The 21,950-nt window shown below is 34.4% G+C and overlaps 1 protein-coding gene across 4 annotated transcripts in view; it reads left to right on the forward strand.

The window, feature by feature from the left end:
- STXBP5L (syntaxin binding protein 5L) overlaps positions 1-21,950 on the forward strand; it is a 352,782-nt gene that overhangs the window by 40,902 nt on the left and 289,930 nt on the right. For all 4 annotated transcript variants that reach the window (XM_045185997.3, XM_045185998.3, XM_045185999.3 and 1 more), the window contains exons 3-5: positions 3,050-3,147; positions 13,311-13,392; positions 21,318-21,418. In XM_045185997.3, the coding sequence (XP_045041932.2) occupies positions 3,050-3,147; positions 13,311-13,392; positions 21,318-21,418 (281 nt within the window). The remainder of the gene's footprint in view (positions 1-3,049; positions 3,148-13,310; positions 13,393-21,317; positions 21,419-21,950) is intronic.

Below are 21,950 nucleotides of genomic sequence, written 5' to 3' on the forward strand. Positions count from 1 at the left end.
CTGCGACAGGGCGGTCCCCTCGCAGGTCCTGGGGACCTTATTGTCCTTAAGCACTCTTCTTACCGTCAGATCTTTCAATGTCCTCTATCTTTGGTCTCCGATCTTCATATATGCTGGAATACTGTTGGCTGTTCGCTCTGCTCCTCAGATCAGCTAGGTATTTCACTGGTGTTGAGGGGAAGTGGACTCTGCTCCCACCTATCTCGCCACCATCTTCGCATTTTCCTGGATTTCAATTTTCTTGAAATATTTGAGGCTTGTTTTGTGTCCTACCATGTGATCTAACTTTGAAAATGTTCCATGTGTGTTTGAAAAGAATGTATGTTTTGCTTCTTTGGGTTAAAAGGTTCTGTACATATCAGTTAAGTTCATTTTATCTAGCATGGGTTTTCCTTTCTATATAAAATGCTTTCTTGGACTGACTCCTGACTTTCATCAAATGACTTTCCAAATCCTTTTAGTACAGTCAAGAGGTTTTATCTTTTACTTTGTTAACTTAATGAATGGCAATACATATCCTGATAGAAAACTGTCTCTGTGTGAAGTTAAATGAGATTAGATAGTGAAACTCTACCTAAATCAAACAGAGAGACATACCTTTAAATTTTATTTTCTTTCTTTCATCTGAGATAAAAAGAAAAGTACTAATGATCTTCTGGCTTTATAAAGGAAGCACACATGTACTTATGTTTTTCTGAAAATACTATGTCAATTTAAGTATTATTACCAGGGAACACATTATTAAGTAAAACAACTAATCAGGTTTATAGACTCCTTCGAGACTAAAGATTACATTCATAGCAGATAGCAGCAGTCTGTAAAATACAGCTATCTTATCTTTTCTAATCTGGGTGTCTTTCATTTATTTATTTTTCATCTAATTGCCCTCCATAAGACAAGAGCTGTGGTAAGAGCCTACTTGTCTCATTCCCGATCTTAGAAGGAAAGAATTATTTTTTTGGCTAATTAGTATGATATTAGGTGTAGCGTTTTCATTAATGTCATTTATCAGATTGAGGAAGTTTTATAGGATTCCACTTTTGAGTGCTTTTTAACATAAATGGGTATTGGATTTTCTGAAATTCTGCATCTACTGAAATAAGTCATGTGATTTTTGCCCAATATTCTATTGATATAGTATATAATATTAAGAAACTTCTTAAATCTTAAACCTACCTTACATTACTGAGGTAAATCCCACCAAGACATGTTGTGTGTCATTTTTATATGTTGCTGGGATCAGTTTGCAAGTATTTTATTGAAGATTTTTATATCTCTATTAATAAGAATTAGTGGTCTTTAGTTTTCTGTTTTTATGGATGTCTTTGTCAGTTTCTAGTATCAGAGTAATACTAGCCTCATAGAATGAGTTGGGAAGTATTCCCATCTCTTTTGGTTTTTTTTGGAGAGCATCTGTATTCTGATTTTCTTATCCACATTGCTCTGCAGGAAGATTAAGGCTACCTTTCTCTTGACAGTGTTATGTTTATAAGCCTAAATAAGGATGACAGTTTGGAATCAAGTGGGAAACATGACTAGAAAATGGGTTCTGTCTTTTGTTGCTTCTTTGTTTTATCAATTTAGTTGACACCTCTTTAGAGTTTATAGAACAGTAGTTGGTTGGTTAAGGATATCATGGTACTTTCATACTAATAAGCTCTGCAACTTCAAATAGTTTGGAGTATATTTACACACCTTTTTGTGAAACTATTTCCATATTATACTGTTGAATGAAAAAAACGATTATAGATCTGGGTATATGCTATATAATATGCATATGTGTATGGGCTCTTACATACTTTAAAAGAAAATGAGGAAGTTATGCAATGAACTCCTTATAGTGTTTTCTCTGGGGAATAAGAGTTTTAGATGAACTACATGCTGTGGTTGATCTTTCTTTTCATCTATTTACATTTGTAATTTACAAATGTAATTTTTTAATGAAAGTATTTCCATTAAAATAATTCTTGGGTCTCTAAATATCTGGTTGAAAAAGATATAGAACCTATTTTTTATTTTTACCTATGTGGTCCTCTATTTTTTTGAAAAGTTAGAGCACATTTTATATTGAATTAAAGTCCTTCCTTGCTTGTTTGTTTTGTTGATTAGGTTCCACTTATAGGTGAGATCATATGTTATTTGTCATTTACTGCCTGGCTTATTTCACTTAGCATAATGCTCTTCAGTTCCCACCTGTCCACCCATTTATTCATATTACTTTTTTTGATGCATTTTTAAAATAAGTTGTAGATGTCAGTACACTTTACCTCTTAAAAGTTCAATATGCATATCATAAACTGAGAGTTCAATATTTGTTTATAATTATTTTGTCTTATCTTTTTTGAGATATAATTTCATACAGAGAAATCACAAATTTTATCGAACCATTTGATGAACTTTGACTAATGTATACATTTGTGTAATCCAAACCCCTACCAAGATATAGAATATTACCTTCACTCTAAAGTTTCTTCAAACCCCTTCCCATTCAGTTCTGCTGAGGTCCACCACTGATCTGATCTTTTTCATCATTTTTAGTTTTGCTTGTTCAGAATTTAATACAAATGTAATTATACTGTATGCACTCTTTTGCATATTGCTTCTTTTACCTAACATAATGATTTTGAGAATTGTCCCTGTTGTTGCATCTGTCAGTAGTTTTTGATTGTTTAGTAATTTTTCATTGTATGCATATATCACTTTTTTTTAAATTTTTTGTTGGATATCTGGGCTGTTGTGTATAAAGTTATTGGGTTATACATATACAAATTATTATGTTGGCCATACGGTCTTTATTTTCTTGGGTACATACACACATGAGTGGAATTTCCAGGTCATAGTTCAGTATTTATTTAGTTTTACAAGAAGCTGCAAGACATTTTTCCAAAGTGGCTGTGTCATTTTATACTCCTACCAACATTTGGTAGTTGTTTTTTTCTTTTTAAGCAAAAACAAAATTATTTTAGTCATTCTGGTGGTTGGATAGTGGTATTTTGTGATTTTAATTTTAACTTTCCTGATGACTATTTTACTATTTGCTCTCTTTCAGACAGTACGTCATGGTTTTCCTCATCAACCCACAACATTAGCCTTTGATCCAGTTCAGAAAATCTTGGCTATCGGGACAAGAACAGGTGCTATAAGAATGTATCCTTAATTTTTGATCCATTATTTGCTATATTAATAGCAATTACATTTTAAAATTCTCAGGTGAGTGAATATATTAGTGACCAAATAAAGTTTATTGTTTCTTTAGATGCAAGTAATGATTGTGAAAACCCTCATTGTCAAATTTATTGGCATATTTTTAATGTCTGTGAGATAAGTATTGCTTTCCTTTCTTTACTTCCTAATATTGGTAATCTGTGTATTCTCTTTTATCCTGATCAATGTGGCTAAAAGCTTACCAGCTGTATTGGTTTTCAGAAGACCCAAGTTTTGGTCTCATTGCTTTCCTGTACTGTTTTGCTATATTCTGTTTATTGATTTCACTTTTGTCTTTTTTTTATTTCCTTATTTTGCAAAACTTTGGGTTTAATTTTACCTTTTTCTGATTTCTTAAAGTGGAAACTGAAGTAATTGATTTAACTGTCTTCTTTTCTTTAATATGCTTGTAGTACTATAAATTTCCTCCCAAATTTTGCTTTAGTGTCATCCCATTTTTTAAATTAAACTTTCCATTTTTAGATGGTTACAGATTTAATTGTAGTTGTAAGAAGTAATACAGAGAAATCCTATGTACTCTTTACCGAATTTCCAACATCTTATAAAACTATAGTGTAGTATCACAAGGTTATTGATATTGATACACTCAAGGTACAGAATATTTCTATCATCACAATGATTCCTCATGTTGCCCTTTATAGTTACACCCTATCTCTCCAATTCTCCCACCCCCACACATAACTCCTGACAATCACTAACTTGTTCTTTATTTTAATAATTTTACCACTTTAACAATGGAATCATACAATATATAACATTTGGGATTGGCTTTGTTCACTCAGCATAATTATGTGAAGATTCATCCAAATTGTTGTATATATCAATATTTCATATTTTTATTGTTGAGTAATATTCCAGGGCATGGCTATATCAGTTTGTTTAACCATTCACTTCTTGAAGGACATCTGCTTTCCAGTTTCTTGGCTATTATGATTAAAGCAGCTATGAGCATTTGTGTGCACGTTTTTGTGTAAACATAAGTTTTCATTTCTTTATCATAAATGCCCAGGAGGGCAGTTGGGGGTTGTATGGTAACAGCATGTTTAATTTTATGAGATGATGCCAAACTATTTTTCAGAGTGGTTGCAACATTTTACATCCCCACCATCAGTGTTTGAGTGATCCTGTATCCCTACATCATTTGCTACATTTTTATGTTACTATTTTTTTATTTTAGCCATTCTGATAATTTTGTAGCAATATTTCATTATGTTATTCTAACATTGGGTTGGCCAAAATGTTCATTTGGTTTTTTTCATATGTTGGTGCTGGTAGTGCTTAGTTGTCTTTAACTTCATCCAAAACAATTTTGTTAGATTGTATTGTGACAACTGTCATATCGGCATGCATTTAAACAAAACTTATCAAAACCGGTGAATTTTTGTGTAGCCATTTAAATATTGAAGATGGAAGAAAATAAGCAACATTTTTGGCATATAATGCTTTATTATTTTAAGAAAGGTAAAAATGCAACTGAAACACACAAAAAGGATTTGTACAGTGTATGGAGAAGGTGCTGTGACTGATCAAACATGTCAGAAGTGGTTTGTGAAGTTTCATGCTGGAGATTTTTTGTTGTATGATGCTCCATGGTTGTGTAGACCAGTTGAAGTTGATAGCAATCAAATCAATACATTAGTTGAGAACAGTCAATGTTCTATCACACAGGAGAAGCTGACATACTCAAAATATCCAAATCAATAAATTTACTGGTGAAAAATGAAAAAATTCGTCTTTTATTTAATGGAAAAAAACACACAAATTTTTTGACCAATCCAATGTATAGGGTGGGGCAAAAGTAGGTTTACAGTTGTGAGTAAGTGAAACACATTTTATTCTTGTATTATTATTTATTATCGTATTTTTTTCATGTGAACAACTGCAAATGTACTTTTGCCCCACCCTCTATTCTAGATACTAGTCTTTTTTCAGATATATGGTTTGTGGTTATTTTTTTTCCAATCTTTATTAAATTGTCTTTTCACCCTCTTAACAGGCTCTCTCTGAGACCAGTTTTTCAGTTTTTCCTATATAGATGTGCTTTTGGTATCACCTCTTAAAGCTCTTTTGCTAACCATGGATGTTCATTATTTAATTTTTTTCTTAAAATTTTATAATTTTACATTTCATATTTGAATACAGTTTTCATGTTGAGTTAACTTTTTATTTGTATTGCCTTTGTCTAATTTTGATATTGGGGTAATACCAGCCTCAGAAAATGAATTGAGAAGCCTTACCTCCTCTTCTGTTTTCTGTAAATAAAATTCGTGTTAATTCTTTAAGTGTTTGGTAGAATTCTATAGTTAAGGTACCTGGCCCTGGTGATTATTTTAGGAGAGATTTTTTATTACAAAGTCAACTTATTTAAAAGTTAAAAGACTATTTTGGTTTTCTGTCGTAACTTACTTGAATTTTGGTAGTTTGTAGTTATTCTTACTAGTGGTTTATAAATTTTATTGATTTTTTTTTTGAGGAGCCAGCATTTCTTTAATCGATTTTCTCTATTTTCTTGTTTTCAGTATTTTTATGGCTTATCTTTTTTTAAAAATTGAGTTATAATTTACATACAGCATTGTATTAGCTTAAGGATGACTTTCTTTTCTTTCTTTGCTTGTGTCTGACTTTATTTTGTTCTTTTTTCTAGTTTCTTGAAGTAGGAACTTAGATTATTGATTTGATATCCTTTCTCTTCTCAAAGGTGTGCACTTAGTGTTATTAATTCCCCTCTCAGCACTGCTTCAGTGGATACTACAAGTTTTAATATGTGTGTTTTCATTTCCATTCAGTTAGATGTAGGTTTAAAATTGTCTTCAAGACTACTTTTTTGAACCATGAATTTCTTAGAAGTGTATTAATTGGTGTTTGGACATTTTCTTGTCTTTTGTTATTGATTTCCAGTATGATTTTATTGTGGTCTAAAAACACTCTGTACGATTTCAGTTTTTTTAAATTTTTTAAGGTTTGTTTTGTGGCCTAGGATATGGTCTGTCTTGGTGAATACTCTGTGGACTCTGGAAAAACGTCCATTCCTTTCATATTGAGTAGAATGTTCTGTATTTTTTAACTAGATCGTTGGTTGATTGTGTTGGTCAGTTCTATATCTTTGCTGATTTTATCTGTTAATTCTGTCAAATCCTGAGATTGGAGTAAATTTGGTTCTCCAAATCTGTTTCTGTATATATTTATTTTTCTTTCCAGCCCTATTAGTTTTTGCCTTCAGTTTTTGGGGGTTCTGATGTTTATTGTGAACACAAGTAGAATTGTTATGTCTTCGTAGTGGATTGACCCCTCTATCATTATGTAATGTCTTTATTTGTCTCTAGTAATTTTCTTTGCTCTGAAATCAACTTTATTTGATATTAATCTAGCCACTCCTGCTTTTAAAAAACTTAATGTTTACATAGTATATCTACTTTAGTTCCTTTACATTGAACTTACTTATGTCATTGTATGTGAAGTGATTTTATTATAGACAACGTATTGTTGGATCATTTTGTTTTTTTGAGGCATAATTGACATAACATTATGTTCATTTCAGGTATACCACATAATGATATGATATTTGTGGATACTGTGAAATGATCACCCCAATAAATCTACTTAACAGGCATCACCACACATAGTTACAAATTTTTTTTCTTGTTTTGTCTACTATCTTAGCAACATTCAAATATACAGTATTATTAACTATAGTTAGTATGCTGTGCATTATATCCCCAGTTCTTACTTATTTTATAACTGGAAGTTTGTACCTTTTGATGACCTTTATTGATTTGGCCCATGTCTCAAATTTAATTCTGGTAACCACCCATCTGTACTCTGTATCTGACATTTTGGTATTTTTGCTTGTTTATTTGTTTTTTGTAGATTCAACAAGTGTGAGGCAATATAGTATCTGTATTTCTTTGTCTGACATTTCACTCAGCATGATGCCTTCAGTGTCTATCCATGTTGTCACAAATGGCACAATATCTTTCTTTTTTTATGGCTGAGTAAGATTACACTGTATGTATATATATAGCACATTTTCTGTATCCATTAGTTCATCAGTGGACACTTCAGTTGTTTCCATATCTTGGCTATTGTAAGTAATGCTGCAGTGACTATGAGGGTGCACATTTCTCTTTGAGAGCGTGGTTTCATTTTCTAGGATTCATATCCAGAAGTGGAATTGCTGGATCACACAGTAGCTCTCAACTTCATCTTTTGAGGAACCTCTATACTGTTTCCCATACTTGCTGTCCCAATTTGCAGTCCTACAAGCAGTATGAGGGTTCCCTTTTCTCCACATCCTCAGCAACATTTGCTTTTTCTTGTCCTTTTAATGACAACCCTTATAACAGATGTGAGGTCTCGATTTGCATTTTTCTGTTGATCAATGAAGTTGAGTTTCTTTTTATGTATCACTGGCCATTTATGTGTTTTCTTGGAAAAATGTTCATTCAGATCCTCTGCCAATTTTTTCCCTTACACAGTTGTATGTTTCCTATATATTTTCATATTAACCTCATATGTGATAGATGGTTTGCAAACATTTTTTCCCATTCCATAGGTTGCTTCTTTATTTTGTTGTTTATACGTTTATTTGAGTACTCTCCCTTTTTTCTTGGTTAGTCTAGTTAAAGGTTTGTCAGTTTTGTGTATTCTTTGAAAAAAATAGCTCTTAGTTTTGTTTTTTTTCTCTTTCTAGTCTCTATTTTACTTACTTCCATTCTGATATTTATTATTTTCTTTCCTCTGCTAATTTTCAGCTTAGTTTTTTCTAATTTCTTGAAGTATAAAGTTAGATTGTTTATTTGAGATATTTCTTTTTCTTAATGTAGGCATTTATCGCTATAAACTTTCTTCTTTGAACTGCTTTCCTGAATTCCTTAAGTTTTTGTATGTTTTATTTCCATTTTCATTTGTTTGAAAATGCTTTATGGTTTCCCTTTTGCTTTCTTATTTGACTTATTGGTTGTTCAGGATTATACTGTTTAATTTTCACATATATGTACATTTTTCACTTTCTTCTGGTTGTTGATTTCTAGATTAATACTGTTGTGGTCAGAAAAGATGCAAGTTATGTTTTTTTTTTTTTTGCTTCATATGTATCCAAACATATGATATATCCTGGAAAATTTTTCATGTGCACTTGAGAAGAAAGTATATTGCTGGCACTGTTGGATGGAATGTTCTGTATATGTCTGTTAGCTCTATTTGATGCATAGTGTTATTTATAATTGATTCACTCATTCCTTATTAATTCTTTAAGGATGATCTCTCCAGTGTTAAAAGTTGGATATAAGTCCCGTACTATTATTGTATGCTGTTTATTTCTCCCTCCAGTTCTGTTAATATTTGCTTTAAACATTTATGTTCTCCAATGTTGGGTGAATATTATGTGTAATTGTTATATCTTCTTGATGAATTGACCCCTTTCTCTATCATGATGTTTTTTCTCTTGTGACTGATTTGACTAAAAACCTGTTTTATCTAAGAAAAATATAGGTATGCCTATTCTCTTTGGGTTACTATTTTCATGAAATATCTTTTTCCATCTCTCCACTTTCAGCCTGCATGTGTCTGTAAAGCTAAAATGAGTCTCTTATAAGTAGCATATTGTTGAATCTTTTTTCTTAAATCCATTCAGCTACTTTGTATCTTTTGATTGTAGAATTAGTCCATTTATATTAGTAATTATTGATAGGTAAATATTGGGTTGGCCCAAAATTTCATTTGTTTTTTTCCATAAGATGGCTCTAGGAGCACTTAGTTGTCTTTAACTTCATTCAAAGCAATTTTGTTAGATTGTATTGTGACAGCTGTCATATCAGTGAGCATTTAAAAAAAACATCAAAATTGGTAAATTTTTGGGTAGCCATTTTAATATTGGAAGAAAATACACAACATTTTTGGTATATTATGCTTTATTATTTTAAGAAAGGTAAAATGCAACTGAAAAGCAAAAAAAGATTTCTTCAGTGTATGGAAAAGGTGCTGTGACTGGTGTATCAAAAATGGTTTGTGTCAATGTGTCAAAAGTGGTTTGCAAAGTTTAGTGCTGGAGATTTCTTGCTAGATGATGCTCCATGGTCAGGTAGACCAGTTGAAGTTGATAGCATTCAAATCAATACATTAGTTGAGAACAATCAATGTTCTATCATACAGGAGATAGCTGACACACTCAAAATATCCAAATCAATAAAGTTATTGGTGAAAATGAAAAATGTCTTTTACTTTAATGAAAAAACTAAATGGACTTTTTAGCCAACCCAGTGCTTACTATTGCCACTTCTTTGTTTTCTGAAAGTTTTTAGTTTCTTTGTCCCTTTCTTTTTCTCTTATTATCTTCATTTGTGATTTACGTTTTGTATTTGTTTTTTGTGTGATTTAATTGCTTTCTTTTTATCTTATTTAACTACTGTTGATTTTTTTCTCTGTGTTAAACTTCTTACAGACATAACAATCTACTTTAAGCTACTAACAACTTACTTTCAACCACATAAAAACAACACTTTTGCTTCTCCTTCTCCAACATTGTATGGTATTTTCGTCACACTTTATATGTTTTTATATTGTACCTCCATTAACAAATGATTATTGCTATGGTTGTTTTTAATATTATCTTTACCTTTTATAGTAGAGGTAAAAGTAATTAATATACCACCATTATAATATTAGGATATTCTGAGTTCAACTATGTATTTACTCTTACCAGTGAGTTTTATATTATTGGGTTGGCCAAAAAGTTCATTTGGTTTTTTCCTGTAAGATGGCTCTAGTAGCACTTAGCTGTCTTTGACTTCATTCAAACAATTTTATTAGATTGTATTATGACAGCTGTCTTATCATTCTGTATTTTTTTTAAACTTATCAAAATTGGTGAATTTTTGTGTAGCCATTTTAATATTGAAGGTGGAAGAAAATAAGTAACATTTTCAGCATATTCTGCTTTATTATTTCAAGAAAGGTAAAAATGCCGCTGAAGTGCAAGCAAAGATTTGTGCTATAGAGAAGGTTGTGTGACTGATGGAATGCATCAAAAGTGGTATGTGAAGTTTTGTGGGAGATTTCTCACTGGATGATACTCCACGGTCATGTAGACCAGTTGAAGTTGATAGCAATCAAATTGAGACATTGATTGAGTGATCAACATTGTACCACACAAGATAGTCGACATACTCAAAATATCCAAATCAATAAAGTTATTGGTGAAAATAAAAAATGAGTTTTTTATTTTATGGAAAAAACCATACAAACTTTTTGGCTAACCCAATATTATGTGTTTATGTCATTATATAGTATCCTTCTATTTCAATATGAAGAACTTCCTTTAGCATTTCTTGTAATGGCAGATTTAGTGGTAATGAACTCCCTCAACTTTTGTTTGTCTCAAACTGTCTTTATCTCTCCTTCATTTCTTAAGGACGGTTTTGCTGGGTATAGTATTCTTGGTTGTCAGTTTTTTTTTCTTTCACCACTTTGAATATATCAGCACACTGCATCCTGGCCTGCAATGTTTCTGCAGAAAAATCCACTTATAAGCTAATGGAAATTGCTTTGTATGTGACAAGTTGTTTTTCTCTTGCTGCTTTGAAAATTCTCCTCTTGTCTTTGATCTTTAACATTTTGATTATAATGTGTATTTGGGTGTCCATTTCTCTCCCAAAATTTGAGAAGTTTTTCACTATTATATCTTTAAATAATTTTTCTGCCCCCTTTTCTCTTCTGGAACTCTCATGATGAAATGTTTGTGTAATGGTATGCCATAATTCACTTAGGCTTTCTTCAGTATTTTATTTTCTTTTTGTTTCTCTGGCTAATTTCAAGTCTTTGAGTTTTCTGATTCTTTCTTCTGCATCATTGGGCTGTTGAAACTCTCTACTGGGGTTTCAGTTCTGTCATTGTATTCTTCGGCTCTTGGATATCTATTTGGTTCTATTTTGTTGTTTCTATTTCTTTGTTAAATGCAATTTGTTATGAATTATTTTACTGACTTTGTTTATTTGTCTATCTGCATTCTCTTGCATTTTATTTGTTCTCATTAAATAATTGCTTTAAATTTTTTGTTCAAGGCAAATCATAGAACTGCATTTCTTTGCAGTCACTTACCAGAGTTATTTTAGTTTCCATTGGTTGTGTCATATTTCTTCATGAACCATGTAGCCTTGCATTGGTGCCTGTACATTTGTTAGAACAAACACTTCCTCTAGTTGTTACAGACTGGTTTCAGAATATGAAGACCTTCGTATGTTTGTTTGCTGGGCTGATAAGATTACCTGTGGAATGCAGTTGTGCTGCATTGGAGCTAGTTATAAGGCTGTTGCTAGGTCTGTTGTTTGTGGGCTCACCACCAGGGCACAAGCTGGTGTGAATTCCTTCTGGTTCCTGGGTGAGTGTGACTGCCTCCAGTACCTTGTTCATTAGGCTGCCACTTATACAAGGGTCCATATTTGGGTCCTCAGAGAGTGGATTTCCAGGTATGGCATCCATCAGGTTCCTGGGAGAACTGCTGCCTGGTCACTGGATAAGTCCCTGGGTGGGCAGGACTGACCCTGAACAGTGGCTGTCAGGGCTCTTTCAGATTCCACAGCCAAGGTTAAGGTTTGAAGACCTAGCTCTACAGGCACAGATGGGCATGTCTCCTAGTGGGTTACTGGATGGACAGGATTGGTCCCCGACCATGGCTAGAGGGGTTGGAATGGCCTATAGGGTTCTTGCAGGATCTCCTGAAGTTCAGTCATATCTCCTGCCAGGGCCCTGTGCTGGTAGAACTGCTTGTGGATTATAGCTGGGAGGGGCTGAAACCAAGTATAGAGTCCTTCCAAGTATAGAGGATCTCCAGGAATGCAGACAGGAGTGGTTCCTGCTAATTCCCTGTGGCAGCAGGACTATTCACAAACTGCAGTTAGGTGGGTCTGAAAATAAGTATAGGGACATCTTAGAGTCTCTAGGTTTTCAGACAGGAGTGTTTCCCACAGGAACTCTGGACCATCAGTACTGCTGACTGACTAGGGCTGTGAGGTGGCTGGGGCTGTATATAGGGAGGGTCCTTCCAGTTTCTCCAGGGGTACAGATGGGAGTGTTTTTTGCTTGGTATTCCATGCCAGTAGGCTTGCTCATGGACTGGCTATAAGGGGTCTGGAGAAGAGTATAGGACTCATTTAGACTCTTCAGATGGGAATGTCTACTTCTGGTACCCTGGACCCTCAAGTCTTCTGGAAGACTGGCAAACTGTGGCTATGAGGAAGCTAGAACCAAGTATAGGGCCCTTTCAGGATTTCAGGGCATGGACAGAAACTTATCTGTTTGGCACCTGTGTCAGAAGGCCTGTTTGGCACAGCAACTCAGTATAGACTGAGAGAAGGGGCTGCCTATTATAGGTCCCTTTAAGGATATCTGGGGGTACAGACAAGAGGGCCCATGTGCCAGTGAGGCTGTTTATGAAATATGGGTTGGATGGGCTGAAGCTGAGTTACAGGGCCATTTCAGAATCTATAATCTGATCAAATTTGGCAGTTTTACCTCCAGGAGCTTCTGCAATGCAACTGAGAGGGGCTGGAGCTGGCTCAAAGGCCATTTCTGAGTCCACAACCAGGACCAAGGTCTCTATATCTATTACCTGATTCATGTGTGGGCTTGCCTCCTATGGGTCCCCCGATGGCATTTGCTGGTGACAAATGCAAACCCAAAAAGAGCTGAAGCCAAGTTCTCAGGGGTACAGAGCTATTTCCGTATCAGCCATCTGGGTGTGAGCCCGCCTTCTCAAAATGGCTTTATTCATTCTGGGACTGCACCAGGGTTTCACAATCTCCTACTTGAATCTGGAAGCTCCCATGAAGACCATTTTGTCTGTATATGATGCCAAATTATTAAGGGGGAATACATACAAGGGACATCTTATTTGGCCATTTTGCTGATATGCTGTGTATATAATGCAATTTACATCACCAAAGACTAAGATTTTTCAACCTCTATTTACAAAAATTAAGATAGATAAAAAGCAAACATCAGCTATTAAACATCAGCTATTAAGTTTATTTTTACTCATTAATATTAGAGCTAATTAAAATGTTAGAATCCTTGACTTTTATTCATATTAGACTCGGGAGGCCAGGAGTTGATTGTTATTGCCAACACGAAAGTGGTGCAGCGGTCCTGCAGCTCCAGTTCTTAATCAACGAGGTAAGGATTTCCTTGACTATTTGTCACGCACACACTGCATTCATTGATGTAATCTTTTTTCTGTTTTGATTCTAAATGCTTAAAGATATATAGATATATATATATGCATGCAGTATTGTTCATGGTCAAATTTTTCATAAAAGTCTCTACTGCAGTATTTGTCAATTTATTAAATTTTAAAAGAAAAAGTGGCATGTATCAGAAAATCCTGTTATTGTGATTGTGTAGAATAAGTTGGATTATTTAAATGTTTTTTTAAATATTACTAAAATTCTTTGATTGCTTTACTACCCATAAAACTTTTCTGCTGTGCACTCTCCACCCACCAACTTGAATTTTATAATTCAGCACTAATTTAATGTTTTGACTTTATCTTCCACGAAATAATCTTTTCATTTATTTACTTATAGGCTCTTTTATTTGTGTATATCTCCATATGCATTTGTTGGTATGTGTATGAATTTGTATTTATGTATGCATTCATAGCTATTATGACAATTAGCTACCTACCCTATCCCTATCTTTATAAACCTTTGGTGGTTAGGAACTCCCTAAAGATAAAATATGTATTTACAAAGCTCAGAAAGGTTGATAATCTTCCATTAGTTGAGGGCTACTTCAGGCCATCTTGAGTCAGATTTTTTTTTTTTTGGATTGGGAAGATGTTTTATTTGGTTTGAATGGCCATCTCATAGACCTTCTTGTTTAAAAAAAATTTCAATTATAATTGAGATGCAATATATTACTTTCAGGTGTACAATATAGTGATCAAACATTTATATAACTTACAAAGTGATCACCCCAATAAGTCCAGCACCCACCTGACACCATACATAGTTATTCTAATGTTATTGACTATATTTCCTACATTGTACTTCACATTCCTGTGCATGTTTTTCTAACTGGCAATTTGTAAATCTTAATCCCTTCCCCCTTTTCACTTATACTCTCAACCCTCTTTCCATCTAGCAACCATCAAAATGTTCTGTGTCTCTATGAGTTTTCTTCTTTTTTGGTCATTTATTTTGTTTTTTAGATTTAACATATAAATGAAATCATATGGTATTTCGTTGTCTATGTCTGACTTATTTCACTTAGCATAATACCCTCTAGGTCCATTCATGTTGTTGCAAATGGCAACATTTCAATTTTATAGCCAAGTAAAAATGGAATACCATTGTACATATGTACCACATCTTGATCCATTCATCTATCCATGGACACTTAGGTAGCAACTAAGCAATAGCTTAGGTTGGCTATTATAAATAATGCTGCAATAAACATAGGGATCCTTTCTGTCATTTTGAGTTAATGGTTTGGATTTCTTTGGATAAATAACCCAAAAGTGGAATTGCTGGATCATATGGGAGTTCTATTTTTAATTTTTTTAGGAAGCTCCATACTGTTTTCCATAGTGACTTTACCAATTTACAATCACCAACAGTGCACAAGGCCTTTTTTCCACATCATTGCCAACACTTACTGTTTGTTGATTTATTGATAGCCATTCTGACAGGTGTCTCAGAGTGTTTTTAATTTGCATTTCCCTGATGATTAGTGATATTGAGTATCTTTTAATACATCTGTTGGTCATCTGTATGTCTTTGTTGAAGTAATATCTATGCAGGTCCTTTGCCCATTTTAAAACAAATATTTTGGTGTTAAATTGTATGAGTTACTTATAAATTTTGGATATAAACCCCTTATCAGATGTATCATTAGCAAATACCTTCTTACACTCAGTAGGTTGTCATTTTATTGATGGTTTCCTTAGCTGTGCAAAAGCTCTTTTTAGTTTGATGTAGTTTTAGTTCTTCATTTACTTTTTTTTTGTTTCCCTTGCCTAAAGAGACATATCCAAAAAAATATTACTAAGAGTGATATCGGATAGTTTATTGCCTATGTTTTCTTCTAGGAGTTTTATAATTTGGGGTCTTACATATAAGACTTTAATCCATTTTGAGTTTATTCTTTTTTTAATATTTATTGATTATGCTATTATAGTTGTCCCATTTCCCCCCCCACTACACTCCATCCTGCCCACCCCCTCCCTCCCACATTCCCCCCCTATAGTTCATGTCCATGGGTCATACTTATAAGCTCTTTGGCTTCTACATTTCCTACACTATTCTTACCCTCCCCCTGTCTATTTTGCACCTATCATCTATGCTACTTATTCTCTGTACCTTTCCCCCCCTCTCCCCCTCCCACTCCCCTATTGACAACCCTCCATCTCTATGGTTCTGTTCCTGTTCTAGTTGTTTGCCTAGTTTGCTCTTGTTTTTGTTTTAAGTGTGGTCGTTAATAACTGTGAGTTTGCTGTCATTTTTACTGTTCCTATTTTTGATCTTCTTTTTCTTAGGTAACTCCCTTTAACATTTCATATAATAAGGGCTTGGTGATGATGAACTTCTTTAACTTGACCTTATCTGAGGAGCACTTTATCTTTCCTTCCATTCTAAATGATAGCTTTGCTGGATCCAGTAATCTTGGATATAGGCCCTTGCCTTTCATGACTTGGAATACTTCTTGCCAGTCCCTTCTTGCCTGTAAGGTCTCTTTGGAGAAATCAGCTGACAGTCTTATGGGAACTCCTTTGTAGGTAACTGTCTCCTTTTCTCTTGCTGCTTCTAAGATTCTCTCCTTATCTTTAATCTTAGGTAATGTAATGATGATGTGCCTTGGTGTGTTCCTCCTTGGGTCCAGCTTCTTTGGGACTCTCTGAGCTTCCTGGACTTCCTGGAAGTCTATTTCCTTTGCCAGATGAGGGATGTTCTCCTTCATTATTTGTTCAAATAAGTTTTTAATTTTTTTTTCTTCGTCTTCTCCTTCTGGCACCCCTATAATTCGGATGTTGGAACGTTTCAAGATGTCCTGGAGGTTCCTAAGCCTCTCCTCATTTTTCCGAGTTCTTGTTTCTTCATTCTTTTCTGGTTGGATGTTTCTTTCTTCCTTCTGGTCCACACCGTTGATTTGAGTCCCAGTTTCCTTCGCATCACTATTGGTTCCCTGTACATTTTCCTTTGTTTCTCTTAGCATAGGCTTCATTTTTTGATCTGGTTTTTGAACAGATTCAACCAATTCTGTGAGCATCTTGATAACCAGTGTTTTGAACTGTGCATCCGATAGGTTGGCCATCTCTTCCTCGCTTAGTTGTATTTTTTCTGGAGCTTTGAAGTGTTCTGTCATTTGGGCCATTTTTTTTTTTTTTTGGTCTTGGTGCGTCTGTTACTTTAAAGGGGCGGAGCCTTAGGTGTTCACTGGGGCAGGGTAACGCTGGTCGCTGCGATGTCATGCTATATGTGGGGGAGGGGCTGAGAGGGAGCAATGGCGCCCGCTCCACTCTCCACTGTACTTCAGTCACTGCCTCCGCTACCCACAATCAAACTGGGCCCCTCTGGTGCTGGTTCCCGAGTGGGTGGGCTTGTGCAAGCCCTAGGCCCCTGTGGGTCTCTTCAGCGACCTCTGCTGTGAGGCTGGGAGTCTCTCCTGCTGCCACCCCAACCCCCACGGGCGCTTTCAATCTGAGGTTTGAGGCTTTATTTCCCTGTGCTGGAGCCCTGGGTTGCATGGTCTGCTTTGCTCCCCTGCCGTTAGTCCAGTTTATCTGTGCATGAGTGTGGGGCTGCAAGGTCTGCTAGTGGTCAGACTGCCTGCCCCGTTCCTCCCATACTCTGCCAGTCTCGGTCCCGCCACGGCCACGCAAGTCCTCTCCACCCCAGCTGCCCGTCTCCGCTCCTCCTACCGGTCTGGATGAATGTTTATTTTTTATTTCCTTGGTGTCGGACTTCCTTGCCATTCGATTTTCTGTCAGTTCTGGTTGTGTGAGGAGGCACAGTGTGTCTACCTACGCCGCCATCTTGGTTCTCCGAGTTTATTCTTTTATATGGTATAAGAAAGTGATGCAGTTTCATTTCCTTGTATCTCTCTGTCCAGTTTTTCTAACACCATATTTGGAAGGAGACTGTTTTTACACCATTATAATTTCTTGCCTCCAATTAGTCGTAGAATAATTGACCGTATAAGCCTGGATTTATTTCTGGGTTCTCTATTCAGCTCCATTGATCTATGCCAGTATCATGCTGTTTTGATTACTGTAGCCTTTTCGTGCAATTTTATATCAGGTAGCATGATTCCTCCAACTTTGTTCTTCTCAAGATTGCTTTGGCTGTTTGGAGTATTTTTGTGATTCCATATAAACTTTAGGATTATTTGTTCTAGTTCTGTGAAAAATGACATTGGTATTTTGATAAGGATTGCATTGAATCTATAGATTGCTTTGGGTAGTATTGACATTTTAAGTATTTTAACTCTTCCTAACTATGAGTATGGTTCATGCTTCCATTTATTTGTATGTTTTTAAATTTCTTTCTTCAGTGTCTCACAGTTTTTCAAATAGTCTTTTACCTCCTTGGTTAAATTTATACCTAGGGTTTATTTTTTATTTTTTTAATTTTTGTTATTATTCAATTATAGTTGTCTGCATATTTTCCCCATCCCTCCGCCCCACCCCAGCCAATCCCACCTCCCTCCCCCACCTTTACCCTCCCCCTTGATTTTGTCCATGTGTCCTTTGTAGTAGTTCCTGTAAACCCCTCTCCCTACTCTCCCCTCCCCACTCCCCTCTGGCTATTGTTACATTGTTCTTAATTTCAGTGTCTCTGGTTTTATTTTGTTTGCTTTTTTTCTTTTGTTCATTATGTTCCAGTTAGAGGTGAGATCATATGGTATTTGTCCCTCACCGCCTGGCTTATTTCACTTAGCATAATGCTCTCCAGTTCCATCCATGCTGTTGCAAAGGGTATAAGCTCCTTCTATACCTAGGGTTTTTTAATGCAATTATAAATGGGATCGTTTCTTTAAAATACCTCTTTCCGATAATTCTTTTATTTTTATTTTTATTTATTTTATTTATTTATTTTTTTTTATTGTTCAATTACAGTTGTCTGCATTTTCTCCCCACCCCTCCAGCCAAACACACCTCCCTCCCCTGCCTCCACCCTCCCCCTTGGTTTTGTGCATGTGTCCTTTATAGTAGTTCCTGAAAACCCCTCTCCACTCCCCTCCCCTCCCCTCCCCTCTCCTCCCCACTCCCCTCTGGCTATTGTTAGATTTTTCTTAATTTCCATGTCTCTGGTAATATTTTGTTTGCCTCTTTCTTTTGTTGATTATGTTCCAGTTAGAGGTGAGATCATATGGTTCTTGTCTCAAATTTTTACAGTGGATCCTTCAGTCTTCTGGAGCTCTTTTATGTTAAGTGAGCTAGTTAATGCAAAAATGCTTTAAGAGTTTGTGACATGTCAAATCTGCTACAGCACACAGCAGATTGAACTCAGTGTCTTGAGAAAAAATGAGGTACTATTGCTTGCTCTCTTACGACATGAACAATGATTTTTAATTCAGTGTCTTTATATATTTGTGTATGTACCTCTTTCTAAGCATTTATAATCAATCATAAACATGAATACAATGTTTCATGGAACTTCATATCAGAGACATCTGACTCATGAAGAATTTGTGATATTGGCAGATGTCCACTTTTTACTTCTCTTGGCTCAAAATCTTTCTCATAAGGTTGTGAGATTCTCTGTATTGACAAATCTAGGATATTTCACTTTATAGACATACTTGCTGTTGGATACCAAAATGAGAGAGAGAGATGAGGAATAAAGGGAAAACATTTTTAAAAAATATTTTATAGCAGCTAGTCATTCGTATTTATAATGATAGCCTTTTTAAAGTCTCAGTGTTACTAGTTGAGAGATCTCAGCCTTTTGTCTTCTGCATGGATGTGTACTGGCAGACATAAATTGTTTCCCAGTATTTCCCCTGAGTACAATTTTCTGAGAATTGTCTTCGAGGCCCTATGTTTTCCTCTGTGCTACATGACTGAGAATATATAAAGACAAGCCTTTAACATCTTTCCATTGTTCATCCTAAACCACTTACCTTGATCTACTTCATATTCAGTTTCTGTACTTTTTTTCCAAAATTCCTAGTTTTGACTTTATGACTGGTGTTTTAATCTTTTCATAGATCTTCTTTAGTAGTGTTTCTTGTAGATTCACTTTGCTTGTAAATGAGCACTAGACACACTGATGATGTCCTTACTGTCATGTGTCCTATCTCTATTCATGCTGTTATGCTCAGAGATCCTATTTACTTCCCTTCAATGATAAGTTACCTTTTAGTTTTTTCATAGAATTAATAATACTGATTTTCTCCTTAGATTTATTCAGGTATTACATTAAATATTATTGATATATGTCGTTTTAATTCTATTGCCTTTGGCATATTATATCTTTGTATGGCACATAACTTATGTACTGTGGAGAATGTTTTATTAATTTCCTATATTACATTTTATCTTCACCCTATCCCAAGTGAATTTCCACTTTCCTGAGAAATGATATCAGTATTTTATATCTCAAAAAAATAATTGTACCTCCTTAAGCACTTGCAAGCAATCCTAATAATTTTATAGTTTGTGTATATGAAACATTTTTACAAATAAAACAGCCAAATAAACATAAAAATCCTCAAGGCAAGTATAGGTACATTTTATTGGAATGTAGTTACCTGTGAGTTCTTGTTAGAGTATATATATCAATGTACCTCTTTGAACATGTGTATTTACATATTTATGTACAAATATAAAAATTATACAAATTTTTTAACATTTTAATGGTTATGCCATGATTATGATTGGTGTTTTAAAAGTTATTCTCCTTGAGGCTAAAATCACAGGTACAGAATATTAAGGGAACCATCATAGGATACATGAATATTTTTGTTTAGGAATTGTTTTGGAAGGGCATTTAGATTCCCATCTTCTTCTCTAATTCCTAAAGAAGAAATAGATTTTAGGGATTTCAACATAGTTCTTCCTAGCATCTAAATGGGATTATGATTTTGAATCTGTAATTGGTATTATAAACTAAGAAAGGTTACTTGTAACAGAGTACTTTGGAAAATATGAAAGCAATTTTAAGTATCTCGGGATCACCATGATTCTGCAAGATCACTTTTAAAGGACACGTTTCCGTACTCTAGAGTAGCTTCAGGCTCTGTCATAGGGAAAGCGCTGACATGTTTAGCTGGGAAACTCATGATTGTAAAAGTTCTGGCATTGTTTACAATGATATTACTGAACTCAGTGAAATAAATAGTTTAACTGTGTTTGTGTGTATCATACATGGCAGCTAGTTATCTGCCCATATGGTGTCTGCCATATTAAGAAATAGAAAAACTTGCATTTGAAATAGGATTTATTTGTATTTGGAGGTGTTGTATAAACATAATCTTAACAATATTTTTGAAGTTATACTGAGTTCTATTTGGAGAAATGTTTTCTTTTATTATAGATGGTTTCTTTTATCAGAGATGAAGTTTCTTGAATATAAAAAATTAAACAATACCAAATATACTTTTTTAGGAAGAATATATACTTCCCAACTGTGATATATAGACAAAATTCTTACAAGTGGAGAATTTTTATGTAACTAGATTAAATTTTAAAACTAGGTTGGATTTTTGCTTCTCTGCAAATCTATATATAGTATAGGTGTCAATGGTAGAAACAAAAAAATTAAAGTAAGTTTTTCCCAAAGACAATAGAAACAAATCCTTAATAGTCACAATGATGCTTACAATAATTTTTCCTCTATATTAGTATATGCATATTTCTTGAGCTAGTCATCCTGACCAATCCCTATGCTGTAGTTTACTTGCTTCTTCCACTTCAGTATTCTTAGGTTTCCTGATTGGAGTATATGCAGTTGACTGTCCATGTATTTCTAGGTTATATAGATACAAATAGTTCTTTAAGCAGTGAAAAATTCAGTAAATTAGCTTGTTGTTTTTGCTTCACAATAAACCCTAAATTAAGTAAACCACTTGCTAAATTTGTTGTCTTTTTGTTCCAGGGTGCTTTGGTCAGTGCAGGTTCAGATGATACTCTTCATTTGTGGAACCTTAGGCAAAAAAGACCAGCTATTCTTCATTCTCTTAAATTTAACCGAGAACGGTAAGAATTTATGAGTTAAACAATTTACTAAGGTACAATAAAATTACTTCCTGAGCAAGTTACAGGTTAACTTTTGGAAGATTTTTTCCATAATCTTAATAGCTGGAAATAATGTAATGTTTATGGTTGCTTTTATAATAATTAATTTTCATAGCAAATTCATAATTTATATAGATTTAGCCATCATCTGCTAATGAAAAGTATCTAACATTTCTCTCCTCCTTGCTATGAAGCAGCACTTCAGCAATGAAGTATTCTTTTCCCGAAGCAGGGTGCTGCAAGCCCTGATCTAAAATCTGAGGCAGGTAAATAGTAAATGTATTTTTACACCTTTGATCATGGCAGTTACTTTTTACACTTACATCCTTTTGCTTAAATAATTTTTAGCATTAAAAAAATTGTGAGATAAAAGTTTTAGATATCAAAAAATGTTGGTACTAACTGGTGAGCAATACCATATTATTCAAGATTCATGTTTAAGATGGTAATTTGATCAAAATTTCAAGTCCCCATTTTAGAATGAAATATTAAT

The sequence above is a fragment of the Desmodus rotundus genome, chromosome 2 (genome assembly GCF_022682495.2).
Source record: "Desmodus rotundus isolate HL8 chromosome 2, HLdesRot8A.1, whole genome shotgun sequence".
Lineage (NCBI taxonomy): Eukaryota > Metazoa > Chordata > Mammalia > Chiroptera > Phyllostomidae > Desmodus > Desmodus rotundus.